The sequence below is a fragment of the Nesoenas mayeri genome (assembly GCF_963082525.1).
Source record: "Nesoenas mayeri genome assembly, chromosome: W".
Taxonomy (NCBI): domain Eukaryota; kingdom Metazoa; phylum Chordata; class Aves; order Columbiformes; family Columbidae; genus Nesoenas; species Nesoenas mayeri.
The window spans coordinates 11,621,637-11,642,083 of record NC_137553.1 but is presented as its reverse complement, the minus strand read 5'-3'; the positions used below and the strand labels follow the sequence as shown (position 1 = coordinate 11,642,083).

Sequence of the window (20,447 nt, the reverse complement as noted above, 5' to 3'; positions counted from 1 at the left end):
CTGAACGACTCGTTTGATTCCTTGACAAGATGAATGAGACACCTGATTGAAAGCATTATTGTAGAAATATGTTTTTTTCCTTTTTCTGTATGTGTTCATTGTGTGCCCCTGTAAATTGTTCTGTGCTGCACCTCACAAGCCAAATGAACACCTCTGGTTTGCTGGCCCCAGCAGAAGTGGTCTCTTGAGTGAGGGGCTAGAAGGTGTGGGAATAGCGCAAGAATGGCGAGGAAAGGTAACTGTAAATACACTCAGGCAACTGCACCTGGGGTATAGAAAAACACATATATCACAAGTAGAATCATAGAATGTCCTGAATTGGAAGGGACCCACAAGGATCGTCGAGTCCAAATCCTGTCCCTGCATATGACAAACTCACAGTTCACACCATATGTCAGAGGGCGTTGTCCAGTCTCTTCTTAAATACTTCCAGGCTTGGAGCCGTGACTACCTCCCTTGGGAGCTTGTTCACATGCTCCACCATCCTCTGGGTGAAGAACCTTTTCCTAATGTCTAACCGAAACTTCCCCTTGTTGGAAAGAAAAATGTGGGAAAGCAAGATGTGCAGTTCCAGCCACCTGGATGATAAAGAAAGATCAGTTCTAACATGACCATCTGGACGGTCGAAGACATAATACTAACATAATAATATATAAAGGGCCTTGGACAGATTACTTTGAAGTACGTTTCTCGTAATTGTAAAAAGTTGTAGCCCAGACTCGTGAGAATGGTATCTCGGGCTGGATAACTGCCCCCAAGTGCATGGGATGTGTGAATGTCCTTGGGCTTGGTCTGTGATTGAGTGGAAAAACAAGTGAGACAAACATCACATGAATTTAGTGTGTTCTTAATAACAATTAGTGGAAAAGCACGTTTTTGTAAACATCTTAGTCCAGGCCTGTACCTGTAAATCCTATAAACTGTCAATGGTGAATAAAGAAGGCAGCCTAGGCCTAGGCCTAGGTCAGCTATATGAATGTGAGTCTCCACAGTCCCACCTATACCCTATTGGGTCACTCCAACAAATGGTGACCCCCAACGTGATACTCTGAACGGTGTCTCACTACGATCGGGGAAAAGACTGGAGCGGCCCAGCCGGAGGCGGATCAGCTGGGCTGAGAACCAGGCGGAGGCGTACGGACGTTCCGCAGACAAATTTGGCAAAGAAATCACTGGAAAAGGGGAGCGGCTGGGGCAGGAGGAGGGAAGAGTGAAGCTCCTTCGAATATTCTCTCTGTGAGAGGACTTAAATAGGAAGAAAATAACAGACGTAGACTGCTAGTTTGGTGTAGAACTAACAGCTACCCAGCAGAAACCGAGAAGGCTTTTAAACTTGAACTTTGGGACGATATAGGGCAGAAATTATGGGATAAAGTCAGCAATGGAGATAAAGAAGCTAAATCATTAGCAACTACATGGAAGCTTATAATTGCCACCTTAAAAGATCTTAAGGCTGAGCGGTCTGCTGCTGCCGGAGTTTTTGTAGGGTTGCAGCCTGATAAGAATCCTGAAAGTCACTGTGAATTTTACCCGGTTTGTGTCTTTGATACCCTCCCTATTCCATCCCCTGCTGTGCCTTTGGCACCCCCGATGGTTCAGCAGTCTGGGGCGGGGGGAGAAAAAATGCCAAGCGGGTGGCCTCCTACACTATTACCCAACCCTGATGAGAACAGCAAGTCCGAAGGATTGGAATCAGACAACTTGCCCAAAGAACCTGCAAAAATTGAGAATGCTAAAATCGTAAACAAGTGTACTATCAGTCCATTTACCAATTTGTATCTGCCTTTACGGCCTTTTAACCCTCCAGCTTCCACGAGAGAGCAGAAGGCGTCACTGGATAAGAACTGGACAAAAGAATTGTGTGAAAGATTAGATCAGCTAATAGTGAGTGAATCCAACAGTCGTCAATGCGGTCATGCTGATCATGACGGGAAAGGGGATGTGCCTGGGACTCAGGTTATACAAATAATTATGATGCTAGAAAATATTGGCGAGAATGTGCACTGTTCCAAACCCCCCTGTTACTAATGATTCTCCAGCACCATTCAAGTCCGTGTTATCTGATGACTCGGATGAAGATGAGGGTTTGCAGCATTTTCTTGAAGAGTTGAAAGGAAAAGGAGCATGTGTACATGTTGCCCCAAGATCAGATAAAAAACATGAAAGACTCAAGCAAAATTAGACCTATGCAATGTAACAGCTATAGATCATTTAGGACAGAACAATGGGGATTCTTTGAAAGCGGTGGGTGTCCCTCAGCTCTTGGAAGAGACACTAATTGCCACATCACAATTACAGGCGCTATTAGTTTCTGAAATCCTGAGGCAGTCAACAGACCTTTCATATTAAGCTATGATAGAGGTGCCTGAAACCAACAAAGCAGCCAATTTATTTACAACTATTAATTAGGGTCCCAATGAGAATTACATGCAATTTATTGACCATCTTCAAGAGGCCATCAATAAGCAGGTTGAAAACTTAGAAGCTAAGGAAGCACTGGTGTTGAAATTGGCAGTAGAGAATGCTAATGTTTGCTATCAACATGTTATCTGTGAGTTTTACAGTACATATTACGTGCTTCTGTGTATTGCCTCTCTGAAAATCAAGCAGTTTGTCAGGAATGTGAGTTAATTGTTTTACTAGTTGTCTTTAAGTGTGCCATAAAATCTCCCCATTTTTCCCACTCACACTGCAAGCAGCCCTGTGCTTCCCCCCCTCCCTCCCTCTTCTCATGTTTTTTACTTACGGGGTGGGGTCAGAAATGACTGTTTTCAGTCGTGTTCCTAAGAAATCAGTATTGGGAGGTGTTTTAGAACATAGGAAAGCACTTGGAAAAAGGAGGAAAGATGATCTTGTTAAATATTGAAATTAGTGTTGGCTGCTGTTTAAGTTAAATAATTGGGAAAACTGGCTGGAGAATAGAACCTTGAAGTAAAACAGTTTGTTGCAATTAATGTTGTTTTTAAGGTGAGAAGAGCAGGACAAAAATAAAACTCTACAGGAGATCATTCGACCATTTCAGACAGTTTTACAGGCGGGGCGGTGTGCACTTCAACAAGCTGAGAGAAAGCTAACTGATAACACACAGGTAAGAAAACTTGCTGAAGTCCGCAAGATGCTTTCCTTATTAACCTGTTTTCTTTGTAGGTATCTCTTTAAACGCATTTCAGTTTTAATAAGTCTTTGCCTGTTATATGGTACAGTAAGTTCACAGACTGTTAAATCATGAAAATCCGTTGACTCAAAATGTGCGTTTTGTGATAATACAGAAAACCATGAGTAATTTAGTTCTTTACTGCAGGAATGTGATGGTAAAATTTTTGTCTGTAGTAGCTGTTATTTTTCTTTCTAGCTTACTAGCTTTATTCCCGTATCCAGACTTGCACAACTCTGTGATAGGCTGTGTCTCATCTCGATGTGCTGGATTTGGCTCTTTTGTATGCACACCATGTAAAAGAATCCTGGTTTGGGGATAACAGTTGTAGCACACCAGATGAGACACTAATAAAAGCCTTGCCCAGTCCAGCTTGCTGCGGCGACGGGGGGCAGGTGCTGATTGGGCTCCAGCACGCACTGACCTGTTTTGTCAGGGAGACACAGAGCTACATCCACCTGGCTGAGCAGTAAGTAGTTCAAAGGTGCAATGCAAAAATTGAGATATAACAGTATAACTGTGATCCATCTACATATTTGAACTTGGTGCTTGGTTTTCATATCTGAGCTCAGTGTTTTAGTTTGCATATATATATATTTGGTACCAAAATAATTTTGTTTGGGGAGATAATTACAAAATACAAAATTACTAAAATATCACCTTGCTCCCCCTTAGGATGCTTCCTTACACATTAGAGTAATTGCTTATATTATCTAGTAATTTTGAGACCAGAAAAGAACTGAAGTTGTTAAACTTTGATTCACATTGAATTTATGCGTTTGTTGCAGGTATGGGAACTAAAACTAAATGCTATGATAGATGTGAATTTGAAAGAGGTTGTATTTAAAAGTTGCTAGAATATGAACTGAATTGGTTCGAGGAAAATGGTATAATGGATTGATGTTTAATGTACTGTTTTTTGACATGTGTAAATTTTAAAAGGTAAATGGAGCTAAGGAATGTAACTATTGCTGAGTTACTTTGAATTGCATATAAAGTGTATTATGGCTGGAATGAAATGGGAAAACAAAAAAGCAAAATATCCAGGCCTGTGCTTGAACATAAATATTAGGCCTGTGTCAAGCTGCAAGATAAACTCAGCTCATTGTAACTGAGGAGTTTGCCAGAGCCTCCTACTTCGTACCAGTGATTATGCCAGCTGCGTGGCCTTGGCTATATCTAAACCGTAGCAAGAAGAGAAAGAGAAAAAAAAAATAAATGGAAAAACCTGGCTGCCCACTTTCAAGGTGGTGAAAGGGGGGTTTTCTCTCCCATCCAGTGCAGCAATGTTTTAACACTGAATGGAGCAGTCTGAGGGTGAAATTTAAAGGCATCCCTAGCAGATCTGTAGTTCTAATGAAACTAGGAAATTAAACAAAAAAATTTTTATTAGACTTATTCTGTGGTAACTAGTTGTAAGACACTTCTTAGTAAATTCACTGTGCTAGTTTTTGAGGTCATGGGAGAGAATGAAATAAAGACCATTTTCTGAGACCAATGGAATGCCAAATTTGGAACAAAATTTTACAATATGAATTCTTGTATTTACCAGAAAGCCCTATACCTCTCGTGGGTCAAGATTTGTTAAGTAAATTGTAAGCTCAAATAACATTTTCTGAGAGTTCTGTTTAGTTGCATGTCCTACAAGAAGCTGCTTGGATGGTACAGATCTGCTTGCTGCAAGTGAGAAATCTCCAAGGAAATTTTGAATGCTTTATTTCCACTAGTATTAACAGTCAATGTTTCGATAAAGCGAACACTACACTGATAGAACTGAAACAGGACTTTGATCTGGTAAGGGAAAACAATATCCAGTAAATATGACAACCAAAATGGACTTAGAGACTTTGAGGAATAAATTTATGACAACCTTACAAGCTAACTGCATTCAATTGGACTTGCAGATTTGTCTATTTATAGCTACAACATAGAAACAACCTGTGGCTATTGTGGGACAGTATGATGAGAATGCTAACAGACTGATATACCAATCGTTACTCTGATCAAGAAATGCAGGGAATGAATTTAAGTCTTAATAGGCCATGATCCTTTTGTCATATATGTACCATTTGTGAAATTTAATTCTGATTTTTTAAATTTTTTGTTTTGCGATCTATGTCCTTGCAAATTGCACTAGCTGATTTTCTAAACAGCACAGCTTTTGGCATGCCTAAATGTAAATAGCTGCAGAACCTTCGAGTCTTTAACATCAGATCACAGACCATACTTGTATCTGGTCTGATCCTACATACTTGCACACTTCTTGTTGATGGTTCTGGGAAGTCTCATAAAGCTGTAGTGGTCTGGCGTGAAGATAACAATTGGCACCATTCTGTAAAAATTACTGAAGTTTCAACCCAATTAGCAGAACTTGGTGCAGCTTTACTTGACTTAGAGCTTTTTAAGGAGGAACCTCTAAATTTGATTTGTGATTTTGAGTACATAGTCAAAGTTCAACGCATGTATCTGATTCTGACCAGTTGTCAAAAGCACTGTATGTGATGAAACACTTTGCAAGTATGACCCTAAAACATCCTAAATCAGAGAGAACCTACATCAGTTATGGTCAAATCGCTAGTTAATGGTCAAGGGAAAAGGCCACATCAATTGATAACCTGGGGAAAAGCTTATGCTTGTGTCGTTACAGGCCAAGGACCGAAGTGGATTCCCGCGAAATGGGTCAAGCCATGGCTGAATAAAGACAACAAAGATTCAACGGATGCAGATGGACAGGAGGGAGATAAGTTGTGAGGACTGTTTCAAATGTAAACTGTGGATCCTAATTCAGTGTTATAGATGCTCACAGACCTGGTGGTCTAGAAGCCTATTAGCAAGCAGGTGGTGTACCTTCTGTGGAGAATGGCAATTTGAACAAACAGCAGGAGAGCCAAAAGGGCGATATTACACTTAGATAATCAATGCAAAGATGAGGTAAAATTATAAGACATTCCTACCATAGTATCTACTGCACTCTATAGTCTTGGTAAAGCTTTAGGAGACATATCAAAGTTAAGCTATTGGTCTCTTGAATAGGTTAATCTAACTTCTGAGATATTAACTTGTGAACATAGATGATATCCAATTATTGAATTCATGCTTGGGGCGTGGATGCGTGATCAGAGAATAGGTGTATATATAATGAGGCTTGTTTCTGTAATAAATGGCTTTGCCTGATTCGCATTGAATCGGAATGCTGAGTCCTTTATCACTCCAACACCCTTCTCCTCCCCTTGTGAGGAAACTAGATCACGATGAGGTGTCCCCTCAATCTCCTCTTCTCCATTCTGAACAAACCAAGTGACTTTAGCCGCTCCTCATATGGCTTCCCCTCCAAACCCTTCACCATCTTTGTAGCCCTCTTCTGGACACTTTCCAGTAGCTTAGTATCTTTTTTATACTGTGGCATCAAGAACTGCACACAGTACTCCAGGTGAGGCTGCACCAGTGCAGAGTAGAGTGGGACAATCATCTCCCTTTAGTGGCTGGCCATACTGTGCTTGATGCACCCCAGGACACGGTTGGCCCTCTTGGCTGCCAGGGCACACTGTTGTCTCATGTTCAACTCACTGTCAACCAGAACCCCCAGATCCCTCTCTACAGAGCTTCTTTCCAGCATCTCTTCCCCCACTCTGTATGTACAGCCAGGGTTGCCATGTCCCAGGTGCAAAATCCAGCACTTGTCCTTGTTGAACTTCATGCGGTTGGTGATTGCCAGTTCTCCAGTTTGTCCAGATCCCTCTGCAGGGCCTCTCTGCCCTTGAGAATGTCCACAGCTCCTCCCAGTTTTGTGTCATCAGCAAACTGTCATGGTTTTGTTAAAAACAAGACAAGTTTCTCTTTTAGTGAATTTTCCTTTCAGCTAAAGTCTTCTTAGTAGCTGCACTTAGATAAAGTAGGATACATGTTTTGGTAGACATAGCAATGGAATGAAAGGTCTTTGATAAGAATGCACGTCCCGCGAGAGGGGCAAGGAGGAGCGAACTGAACAGGTGACTAAAACTGACCAACTAAGTATTCCATCTCATTCACGTGATATTTCATATAGAAGTGGGAGATCACAAGGATCTTGTCCCTTTTTTCCTCTTGGACTATGGCTGACATTAGGAGAGGACCTTGCGAGTCATCCCTGCGAACTGAGGCCTAGTGACAGACTGAATCCAGTTCCGGTTTGCTGCAGAGTCCAGTCCAGGACTTCTAGGTGCAGGCTCTGCTGCTGCTGGAGCAGTGCTGATCTTTGCAAGGATTTTCAAGATTGGTTTTGTATATTTTGTATTATTTTCTCTATTTTATTAGTAGCATTAGTAAAACATTGTTAATATTTTCCAACTCTCTTTTTGTCCTTCTTTGCCTAGGGACCTAGAAAGATCAAAATGTGACTTCTTGAATTTTGTGTCCTTTCCTATCATTCCTCCTACCCTCATACCTTAAAGTGGGAAATGTGTGAAGTAGCTTATCTGATTACTATGTTATAGATTCTTGTACTAAGTTGCTCTTTGTGCTCATAATAATTTCCTTCCAAAGATTTTTGAAAAGAAAAAATTAATAGGAGTGGTGCACATTTTTAGTTAAGCTTATCTGAGATGTGCTCATACTTGAGTGGCTAAATTCAAGATGTGGGTGGGGTTTAAGATTTTTTTTTTTTTTTATGTCTGAGTGATGATTTTGTGTGGTAGAGAAGATAATACAAAAGGATAGGCTAAAAAATGTGTTTTTTTCAATGACTGTCACTTTTAGCAGGAATGTTTGAACACATTCACTAAAATTAGCACTTTTTCTACAGCTTCTGGAAAGACATAAGAACATGGAAAGCATGGTAGAGCTACTTGAACTATATCAAATGGAAGATGAAGCATACAGTAGTCTTGCAGAAGCTACCATGGAGCTCTACCAGTACTTGCTGCAGCCATTCCAAGATATGAGGGAACTTGCGATGCTTAGAAGACAGCAGATAAAGGTATGGTAAAGGTAACTGAACTTCTTATTAATGGGGAAATCATGCTTTTCAGTTACTATTTACTTTTATTATGCAGTACATGCAGTGATGGTTTCTCCACTAAATGTTAACCCTATTTTTCTGGTTCCTTCACTCAGAGGAGTGCTTTTTGTAGAGTGAAAATGTCTCTGACATGTAGCTAACCGTCAACTGTTTAACTTACTATGTTTGACTATTTAAATTAATTGTTGACTTTAATAGGTGAAACTTACAGTTTCGTGATTACTGGGAATACTGACTAACACATAAAACAGAAAGATACATATTGAACAATATCTATGTGATTGTTAATTATTTTAAAAGATTCTTCAGGAAGTTACTTTTCATTCTAGTTTTCTGAGATAATCTGATAAACCATGTTGTGAAACACTTGGAAGCATGGAAGCATGGAAGCATGTTAAAAGTATGTAATTTGTTATAACACTTCAACAGAATATTTTCCTTAGAGCTATTAAAGTATAGCCAGCTGAAGAATACTACATTTTGGTAAAACTGTTTTATAATGCATATGTTTGTTTTAATTAGAAATAATTCTAATTTTAAATATTTAACCAAAAATAACAAATTTCATCTTTATTGCATCTTCAAAGTACTTTTGATAAAATCAGCAGTTTCTACACAGATTAAGACCGTAGCCTGATTCTTTTAAATTATGTATTGTAACATAGAAGCTATTTTTTTTTTTTTCATTTAATCTGCATTGCAAATGTCAGTTTATCTGTTTGGCACCTTATTGTTAGCCAACGTTGTTTTTATTGGTTTCAATTTAAAAATATAGTGGTTTTCTCTGTGTTAGAGTATAGAAGGAGGCTGGCAAGAAGATTTATGATTCCAAAACCAGTTTTATTTTGAGCTGTTGCTGTGTCTATAAAGTAATTTTTCAGAAAGTTCAGCAATCTGGAACTAATCTGTGAGATAATGATATTTGAAGTAAAAGTGCTCTTTTTTCCCCCGAATGATAAATGTTGCTGCATAGAGAACTGGGATGAATATTTTTTTCAGATGTATTATACTCTTGAAGATTATGCAAAATACATTTAATAGAAAGCTTTCCTCAGCATGATGAAATAGTTCCCGTCTTATCTGAACTTTTAGCTGTAGCACGGGAAAAGATTATTTATTTCTCTATTTTAATTTTTTGTTGTTCTTTTGTCAAACAAGAGAAGATAAGTATCATATTGAGTATGGAACATGAATTAAGAATCTCTTTAAAAAAAAAAACAAAAACAAAAAAAAAAAAACCCACAAAAACAAACAAACAAACCTCTCTCTTAGATTTCAGTTTTAAAAGACGTCATTTTTACATTTTTTTCCTGAAAGAATAACCTTGGTAAACTTCAGAGGCATGTTATATGGTGAATCACTTTAACCATACATAGGTGCATCTAATGTATATTAAGTTCTCTTCCTAACCTGGCAATTTTTGAGTTATAAAACTTGGTCATCTGTATTATGTTGTAGAGAAAGATGCTATCTCTCTTTTTTTTTTTTTTTTTCATTTCATTGATTGAGAGAAAGCAGTACTTGTATCTATGATGACAAAATATATATTACACTGGGTAGCTAGGGTAGAGGAATTGGTTTATAAATAGAAATTATGCATGCGATGGTTTGTGTTAACTTGCTAGCTCCATTTTCATACATGAGTATTTCTGATGCTTACTACCTCAGTGAAATGGGAGTTGTGAACACATAATATTGTTTAAATATAATGACTGACAAGGAGAAAGATAAAGTTTGGATATAAAGTAGGGTAATAATGGAAGAAACTGAAGAATGAGTTACTAAAATGAAAAAAAGTTACAAGGATAATTAAACTTGAATAAAAATATCAGTAGTCAAGATGGCCTATGCCTTCTATAATTAATATTTTTAGAGTTTTTCTGCATTACATATCTCTCTTTGATTTGTGGGGAAGTTGTTTTAGTTTTTTAATATTTTTTACAAGTATTTTATTTTAATCAGTTTAATTTTGTTTGTTTTCAGAATGAGATTAGGAGAGGATGAATTGCTTTGCCTATAATCTCTGAGAACAGTGTTTAGTGTCCTTTTGTTTTGGAGCAAGACAAAAAATGGAAGATGTTTCATCTGGGTGTTAAATTTCTGCTGTTGCTGTGAAACTTTAGACAAGAGACAAGCCTACAGGAGGGGACAAACAAACACTAAATTCTGTGTGCTCAGTGGAGGCTTATTAGAGTAGAACAGCTGAATTCTCTGCAGATTCCTTCTGTGAAAAGAAAAAAACAGCAAACAAAACACAAAACAAACAAAAGAACCCAAACAAAATAACAGAACAAAAGTTAAAAACAAAGTTAAAGCATTTAAAAGCTTGAAAATGCAGATTAGCGTTGTCCATGATAGAAGTCTTTTTTTCTTTTTATTTTTTAACTTGTTTTTATGCTAGATTTTCAGGTGTATTTTGCCTCATTTAGTGTGAAGGATGGATCATTTAGTATGGGTGAGGAATCAAAGCCGCATTGTGAAGCACTTAAATATTGCTGAATTTGGAAAATGGATGGCTTATTATGAAGTGGAACACAAATCTGGAAAACTGAATTCTGCTAAAATTTCTATTTAATTATGTACTAGTCATCTGACCCTAGAACAATGTGTTCAGCAGTGACGTTTCTCTTTTTTTTTGGGGCTCACAGCTTCAGAAACATAGTTTTGTTTGTAGAAATGATTAATATTTGTAAGTGCTGCTCAAATCCCTGTGGACCTCCTAAACATAGCAAAATGTGTTCATGAAAAAAGTGGACACTGCAAATACTTGTTTTTTAAATAATATGGGAATAATTCCAAGGCTTGGGGGGGGGGGGGGGGGACACACACACACACAGATAAAAGCCAACTTGTAATGAACTGTATTATCAAATTGAGAAATGCTCACCAAAGAAGCAATTATGTACTCAGTTCAAGAGTAAAGTAAGATACGCTTACTAGACATATTCTGTACGACTAGTATGACCATATTTTTTGTGGTAACTGGGAAAAGTTGTATTGATAAGCCAGCCAAACACTCAGAACTAAAATTATATTCATTGAATGCTGGAGAAGGTATAATAAAAGAACTGAAGGCAGTATTTTAAGTCATATACACATAAAAGCCGTGCTGAATTTGTATAGGCATTTTAAAATGTCACTATTTCTGGACTGTTGCTGTTTTAGATGTAATAATATGTAAAGACATTCAACAAGTGAGTTTTAGCATCTTAATTTCACTGTTTGGATTACTGGTCCATTTCTTCTGATTTCAGACTCTCTGATGTAACATACGCAGCAGGCAAGTGAAGCTTGATATTCAAATGCAGTATTACATGTTTTGGGCTACATGTATATTTCCCCCAAAACTCTGAAGACAAGTATAAACATAAAACCAGAGTGCAAACAATATTTATGATGGATTATTTTATCTAGCATTTTGAGTTCTAAATTTAGTTTAAGATGTTCTTTTTGCTAGACATCAGACTTCTACATACACATACAGGACAACCAGGCGATCAGGCCCAGTCAGCACGGGTTTATGAAAGGCAGGTCCTTCTTGACTAACCTGATCTCCTTCTATGACAAGGTGACCTCCTTAGTGGAGCAAAGAAAGGCTGTGGGTGTTCTCTCTCTGGACTTAAGTAAAGCCTTTGACACTGTTTCCCACAGCATTCTCCTGGAGAAACTGCCACCTCATGTCTTGGATGGGCTTACTCTTTGCTGGGTAAAGAACTGGCTGGATGGCCAGGTCCAAAAACTTGTGGTGAATTGAATTAAATCCAGTTGGCAGCTAGCCACAAGTGATGTTCCCCAGGGCTAAGTATTGGAGCCAGTTTATCACTGATCTGGACAAAGGGATGAAGTGCACCCTCAGTAAGTTGGGTGGGAGTGTTCATCTGCTTGAGGGTAGGAAGGCTATACAGAGGGATCTGGACCATCTGGATTGATGGGCTGAGGACAGTTCCATGAGGTTCAACAAGGCCAAGTAATGGGCCCTGCATTTGGGTCACAACAGCCCCATGCAACACGACAGGCTTGGGGAAGAGTGACTGGAAAGCTGCCTGGCAGAAAAGGACCTGGGGGTGATGACAGCTGGCTGATTATGAACCAGCAGCGTGCCCATGTGGCCAAGAAGGCCAACAGCATCCTGTTTTTTATCAGAAATACAGGATGTTTAAAAAAGATGGGCCCAATTTCAAAACAGTATATTGGCAAATTGGGTCCATCTTTATGAAACACTCTCTATTGTGGCCAGCTGCACTAGGGAAGTGATCGTCCACCTGTGCTCAGCACTGATGAGGTTGCACCTTGAATCCTGTGTTCAGTTTTGGGCCTCTCACTACAAGAAAGACACTGAGGTGCTGGAGTGAGTTCAAAGAAAGGCAATGAAGCTGGTGAAGGGTCTAGAGCACAAGTCCTATGGGAGCAGCTGAGGGAACAGGGGTTGTTTAGCCTGGAGAAAAAGGAGGCTGAGGGGATACCTTATCGCTCTCTATGACTACTTGAAAGGAGGTTGTAGTGAGGTGGGTGTTGGTCTCTTCTCCCAAGTACTAAGTGATAGGATGAGAGGAAACATCCTCAAGTTGCGCCAGGGGAGGTTTAGATTGGATATTAGGAAAACTTTCTTCATGGAAAGGGTTATCAAGCATTGGAACAAGCTGCCCAGGGAAGTGGTTGATTCACCATCCCTGGAGATATTTAAAAGATGTGTAAACGTGGTGCTTAGGGACATGGTTTAGTGGGACTTGGCAGTGTTAGGTTTATGGTTGGACTCTATGGTATTGGAGGTCTTTTCCAATGTAAATGATTCTATAATTCTAATGAACTAAAAAAGCTGTAATATTTTTTGATTTTAAAAATGTTTCACATTTATACCCCTGAATTTTTCATTTGTCAAAATGGATCATTTCCCTGTGAAAATTTAGCATTTTTTTGTATGTTAATGTCGTGGTTTAACCCAAGCTAGCAATACAGCCATGATAGCCACTCACTCACCCCCTCCTCTTCTCCTCCCAACAGGGGAGAGAATCAAAAGAGAAGGGAGAAACTTGGATTGAGATAAACATAGTTTAATAAAATAACAAAATACTTATACACTACTAGTAAATATATATATGAAATAGAGTATAAAATAGAAGATTCTCAATGTAATTCTCCACAAACTCCATCCACACCGAGCAGCCAGTCCCAGGTAGCAACGCCTAGTCTCAACAGCTGATCCCAAAGAGAGAAGAAAGAGGAAAACGGCAGAAAGACTTAGAGGCCTCTGCAAAACGGCAAAAGGCTGAACTAAATGTCCTGAACCAAACTCCCCTGACTCGAGAGAGAAAGCACCCCAGAGCAAGCAAGAGCTAACAGGCCTGAGAGAGAGAGTGAGAAATCAGAAGATCCCAACTCTCCTTAAATATGAAACATGATTCTAATGAGATGGAATGCTCTTATTGATCAGTCTGGATGTCAATCAAGCTCTGCCCCATCTCTGCCCCCCTTCCTCAATGCCTCACATCTGTGGGCAGAGTGCTCAGAATGTCCTTGGCTCTCAGACCAGAGCAATTAAAAACATTAGCTCTGTGCTGGGGTGTTATCTTTTGTTCTCAAACTATGTCCAAATAATGACCATGCTAGCTATGAAAAAGAAAGGTTTCTAACTGCACGAAGAAAATTAACTCATTTTCATTCAAACCAGCACAGTTAAGAATACACATTGCTATAGCATAAGAGTGGAATGCAGTAGGCAGCAGTGGCTGGAAACCTTAAGATGAACTACTTCTCCTGAAATTTGGAAGAAGCAGAGTTAGCTGTGCTCTGGTGGCTTTGATTTCAGATAGTTAAATCTTTTTTTTTTTTTTCAGATCCTCCATATATAGTGCAATCTCCTTCTGAAAGTATGGAGGGGAGGGACCAGTTAGTGGTTAGTGGCTATAGAATTTATTGGCAGATTAAGAGGATCAAGCCTTAAGCCCTTTAAGACATAAAATGGTCTTTAATACAGGTTACCAAATCTGATTATTAAAAAAAAAACAACAACAAAACACAAAACTTTCAGAATAATAACTTCATGGGCAAAAACCCAAGGCCTTTTATGTATGTACAGTTTTATTCACTGGCTGTCACAGAGAGAAGGAAACTACCTTCTTATTTTGAATTTTTATGGTCCAGTATAATATGCTGAATTATGCTGTGATAATCTTTATAATCTCAAAGTCTGTTTAAGAAGGGCTGTATGCCAGATTCTCTTTACATTCTAAACTATAAATTCTGCAGATTTATTATATAGCTTTTCTTTATGTGAACTCATACCAAAATGTTTTGCTGACATAAAATCAGGATTTTATGGGTTTTCTGAGAAAACAGTGCTCTAAACAGGTGATCTGATGGAAAGCAGACTGGTATTCTGAGTCAGTGAGGATCCCGAACTCTTAGTATGAGATTGCCGACTACAAAATCCTGGCATGTATCTGATCACGTAAATCTGCCTATCTGCAAGGTGAATGGAGTACAAAACTGCTCTGGATGTTCAACTGAAAGACTTGTAGAAAAATCTCATTATGTTTGAATGCCAAAAGTTGTGTGTGGTTTGTGTGGTTTTTAAGTTCCCTTACAAAAGACTGGGCTGGATAACAAACAAAATGTAATGCACATGCAGAAAAGTGATGACAGCCTTCAATGGTATACATGCACATTTGTATGCACTTAATTAGCTATTGCTCCTGAGGAAAAAGGCATGAGAATTATCTTGGGGAGTTCTCAGAAAATAGCTTTCCTTTCAGTATTTTTAGAGTAAAGGAAGGTTTTTGATTATTAAAACCAAACCAAACAAAAAAAAAAACACCAAAAAAAACAACCCAACCAACCAAGTGCAAGGGCAGAGTAAATGAATCAGTTTGCCTTAGTTTGGAAAACATGTAATTCATGTAAGATAAGAAAGAGATCTATAAATCATAAATGGTATGGTGAAGGAAATATTGAATTATTTCTTTCACTCTTTCTCATACTAGGAAAAAGGCCCCTCAAACTCGTGGTGCTTTAAAACAGCCTACAAGTAAAGGAAAAACAATTAAACACTTATTAAATGCACCTCATGTACTTTGTGGTAATAATTTCCACAATTTAATTATGGACACTAAGTGTATATGTACTCTAGAAAGAGACATACCCATCAGTGGCTATTAACAAAGATTCAGATTAGTCATCAGCTCAGAAACTGTGGCAGGTGCACCTCTTTCCTCATTTCTAGATCAATGGACCACTATGGTGTACACACCCCTTGGTTGACAGACAGATCTCTTGGCCAATGAAACACCTTGGTTGAGAGAAGTTTCTAGACCACTGACCATATATGGCCACAGCTCAGATTCAACTAGGGTGTAAATAGAGGCTACTGGAGACTCTATTTTGAGTTGGTCTTTTTTTTTGGAGCAGTGGGTCTCCAGTTGGACTCTTATGTCAGTGGCACCATCTAAGGAAACTCCTCGAGGATGAGTCTCATATAGATGAGTGATGAGATATTGTTTATTACAGAGTTGTGCAAGCCTGGGTGCTAGAATAAAGCCAGCATACCAGAAAGAAAAGTAACAGCCATTGTGTACAAAATCTTGTCACTACTTGGGGCAGTCCTAAAGAGCCAATTGGTAACACATTTGCATATTAGTTACATTATCATTTTAGCGTGTAATGAGCAATGTTCAGCTAAAAGACACTTCATCCAACAGTCTCAAGATATGCGTTAAAACAAGACTAAATGAATTGTACTGGCTTCAAAATGGTCAAGGTCAGTAATGTCTGTAGTTCATGATGAGGTGTTTTGCAAGTCACTCCTAATCTTTGTTAGAGTAGCAGACTGACCTAAAACTGAAAGGATTTATATATCTTTAGGTTAGCAATTGCTGGCAGTATTCATTCTTTTAAGTGATAATGACTACATTTCCCCCCTTTGAGACTTATTTGTATACATCCATATATCAAATAAGTCCTACCTTTTCTAAGCTCTTTTAGTGACTGCAAGTCACAATGCTTTATCACACATTGCAAAATAACATACAAGCATACAAATATTACAATTGCTAATACAATAATTACAGTCAATTTCAGAAGTACATCCTGAACTTAAAAACCTAATGTTTGTAGTTTAACTAGAGAGTGGAATGTCTGAACCCAGATTGAAGCTTTGTGAAATGAAGATGATTATTTGAGGCATTTTGAACTTCAGGTTAAAGTATCTGATGACAGAAGATTATGAACACTTTCGGGTTTACGGGTTTTTCTTTATACTAGTGAGGTGTTGTCTTGACTGATGTAACTGAAAAATAATTAAAATTAAGGCTTTAGTGTTGCAAGAACAGATATCTAGTCTGTAGTCTGCAGTGGGACTACTTCTAAAAAGTATGTAAAAAAATTTTCATTTTGGGAAAGCTTTTTTTCTTTTATTAATTATTACAAGAAACTTGAAATCTTTTACTGGTTTCAGATAGTTGTCTCTTCAAAATAAAATTGCTTTACTCTTAGCAATGAAAAGATATTTGAACTCCCAATCACTAGGAAAATATGTTTTAAAAAGTCATCTATAACAAAGGAAAACTTCTAAAATGTTTATGGCTACTTCCTGCTGTCCCAGCACATCCCCTTTTCCAGCTTCATTCTGACTAAAGAGCATTCATTTACTTCAAAATTGAATCTTAGTATCATAGAATATCTTAAGTTGAAAGGGACCCATAAAGGTCATCTCCCTGCTCCATAAGAGTCCAACTCCCTGCTCCTTGCAGGACTACCTAACACTAAACCATATGACTAAGAGCATCGTCCAGACATTCTTTGAACCTGACAGGCTTGGTGCCATGACCACTTCCCTGGGGAGCCTGTTCCAGTGACTGACCACCCTCTCAGGGAAGAACCTTTTCCTAATGTCCAATCTGAACTTCCCCTGATGCAACTTCATTCCATTTCCTCATGTCCTATCGCTGGTCACCAGAGAGAGAGGAGATCGGCACCTCCCTCTCTGCTGTCCTTCTTGAGGAAGTTGTAGAATGCGATGAGGTAACTCCTCAGCCTTCTCTTCTCCAAGCTGAACGAACCAAGTGACCTTAGCCACTCTTCATAAGTAAGTCTTGCCCTTGACACCTTTCACCATCTTGGTCGCCTTCCTCAGGACACACTCTAATATGATGTCCTTCTTAAACTGAGGTGCTCAGAATTGCACACAGTACTCGAGGTAGGGCTGCACCAGTGCAGTGCAGAGGGGGACAATCACCTCCCAAGTGAATATTTCAGGCTGGAAGAAAGTCTGGATGAAGCATGCTTGTTATCTGAAGATAATAAGATATTTAACAAAAAGATATTGGCAGATCACATTTACATTTGAGTTTTTTGTGCTTCCAGTAAGAACAGTAATGAAAGCATGGATGTACATTTTCAACAGAAAGGAGCACTTCAAAGAGTTTTTTTTCTGTTAAATAGAAGCCATAGAAGCCATGGAGATTTGCTGGTAGTTTTCTCTCCTTTATGTTTTTATTTCTTTCTTAGCCACCCTGAAACTGGTTGCTGTTGGCAAACTAGCAACGATTAATTGTGTTGTTGATTATAGACTGATTTATTTTCAGATCTCAGTAGATAATGACTACCTAGGCCCCAGAAGAATTGAGAGTCTGCAAAAAGAAGATGCTGATTGGCAGAGAAAAGCCCACATGGCTGTGCTTTCTATTCAAGATCTTACAGTTAAATACTTTGAAATAACAGCTAAAGTACAGAAAGGTAGCTATTTTCTACTATCCTGTACTTCAAATAACAAATCTTTAAAAGGTTATTTCATGTTTACCATGTTCTGTATCATACTGTGTGATTGATTTAATTTTTTCATCAGTCCTTCATGAGGAAAATGCAGTTATCACTCCCATTTGTTTATTCTTGTGTTTATTAGAATTTTTCACAAATAAGCCTTTTCAGAACATCATCAGAAGCGAGCAGAATAGAAATTGTAAAATATAGTTTCACAACCACTTTCTCAATGTGATTGTATTACCTTCACTGTACATTTGCAAAGGATTTAGGGAACATAGAGTCCCTGATGAATTCTGTCTTCTGTACTGGAAATGGCAGACCACAACTGCAAGGGCAAAAATTCATGGACTCCATACAATCCAATATGAATTTAAGCGAAGCCATTTATTACAGAAACAAGCCTCCGTATATATGCAGTTATTTCCTGATCATGCGTCCACGCTCCAAACATGCATTAGCTGATTGGATATTGTCCATATTCATGAGCTGTCCGCGCGCCTGAGTCTCACTGCTAATAGGTCTGTTGATTTACGTCTTGTTGAGGCCCTGTTATTGTAGAACTGCCTCACTCCCACAGCAGGTCCTGTTTTTAGCTTTCGAGCTGGCCTTGAAATTCCTTTTGGGCCTAGCTAGTTCAGAAATAAATCTCCATCTAATAGAAACCCATCCACACAACAACCTCAAGAAAATCCCTCAAATCTCCCACACACAATAGTGTTTATTACTTTTCAATTGATTTCCTTTTCCTGTCTCCCCTGCCTTTCAGTAATTTTTTCATAGCTCTGAATATTAATCAACAACTCAGTTTAAATACTCAATGAAAGCTGCTCTGTTGTTCATAAATCTTCATGGATATAACATTAGCATTTCTATACTTGAAGAATGCAGCAGTTTTACTAAAAAGTTGGTGCAGTTAAACCAGGTCGTATGACTTGAATTTTCATCTGTGCTCTCATCCTTTTGCTATTTTAACCTAAATAATCAGTTTATTAGGGGAAACAAACATGAGGATGTGGTTTCATGTCACCTCTTTTAGTTTGACTGTGGACTACCACTGACAGAGCTTGTCCCACTCTTTTCCCTGCCTGAGTGTGTATTCTTGTTTGTTTCTTTGCCTTGGTAATAGTGGTTGTCCAACCAGATAAATGAGCTGTACCCCTGGGAGAAAATATTTTTCGATGTGTAAGTTTCCTGTCATCTCCCTGCATGACTGCCACATCTGTCTCAAGAGAAGTAGTCACTGCAAAATGATTCCTTTCAGTGATGACCCAAGTTAAGGATAATATGAAACTCCATCTTATCTTGAAAAAGTGACTAAACCAGTTCAAGCATGTTGAAATGAATTTAATTGGAGAAAGTTCTAAATGTGTTTAATCAGTTTGGTTCCTTTACTTGTATGAAAAAGGCAAGTAAAATACCCCATTAGTTGACAGAGAATGTATATTTACAGCTGCTTAGTTTTTTTGTTTGCATGTTGTTTTTATGTACAGCAATCAGGATTGTGGGAAAAAACACTGGGTACTGCCTGTAGACTGTTGACAACCGTAGACCTTTGGTGTACAGATTGCTTTCATTTTGTTATGTTTTGGGGTTTTTTTTCCCCTTCTGATCACAGGGTGGTCTTACATACCAAAATATTAACAGATGATAGAGGAAAAACACATGAGAACAAAAGGTATTTTTTATTACCTAACAACAGCATGTAATATATTCTGGCACCTAGGGACTGAATGCTACCCCTTTGGTTCTGTGACTCTCATGGCTTTTGCTTTGCAAAGCTAGGTGTACAGCATCATGTGATTGTTCTGTATATTTAACATGGTGAAAGTCTCATGTGTCAGCCTAGATGATGTCTGGGGCTCAAGAAGAGAAAGTCTGAATCAAGCAAGGGACTACTGCTACTCTGAACTCTTACTGAAAAATTCTCATTGTTCTCTGCATATTAAGGGCAGATTGTACTTTGTTTAGTTAATTTGAATTAGTTTTGTAAAGCAACTTGCATTTTGAGGTAAAAAAATAGATGTTAATATTTAAATTTAATTTAGTATTCTTACAGAATCATGCTTGAGGTCAAGCTGAAAATTTGTTTTAAATTGTAATTCTTATTTTACTCTGCAGATTTGTGTTAAACTTATGACTGCACTGTAAAAGTTATCAAGGGAAACTGGAGACTTTAGTAGCTGATGATTGGGGCTTTCAGAAGCAGGAAAAATTTGGGATGTAGTTTAAGGCCCCATGATAATATTAACCAGATATTTTTATTGAGTCAAGAGTTCTGAATGTGTGGTTCAAGTGTTCAAGTACTGTTTATTCTGAATGGTTCCTCTGTGGGTAACAAAAATTTGAATATTTACCACAGTTCTTGTGGTATTCCCGTACAGCTACAAATCCTCTTTTAAAATATGTTGTCATGTGGATATTCCATGCTAAGTGCTTTCTGTCATGCTAATGTTAATTTACATTGTATCTAATCAGTTGCTTGTTTTTTAAAGCATTTTTCAAATCTTTTAGCAAAATTTGACTAAACTGGTGTCTCTGTTA

General features: G+C 38.3%; 1 protein-coding gene across 1 annotated transcript in view; it reads left to right on the top strand.

Annotated features, from left to right (window-relative positions):
* The window catches only part of LOC308051460 (junction-mediating and -regulatory protein-like), a gene marked incomplete at both ends in the record, with an annotated part of 100,661 nt that overhangs the window by 61,057 nt on the left and 19,157 nt on the right, over window positions 1-20,447 (top strand). The window contains 2 exon segments of the mRNA XM_080361898.1: window positions 7,935-8,108; window positions 17,729-17,879. Coding sequence (XP_080218024.1) covers window positions 7,935-8,108; window positions 17,729-17,879 — 325 coding nt within the window.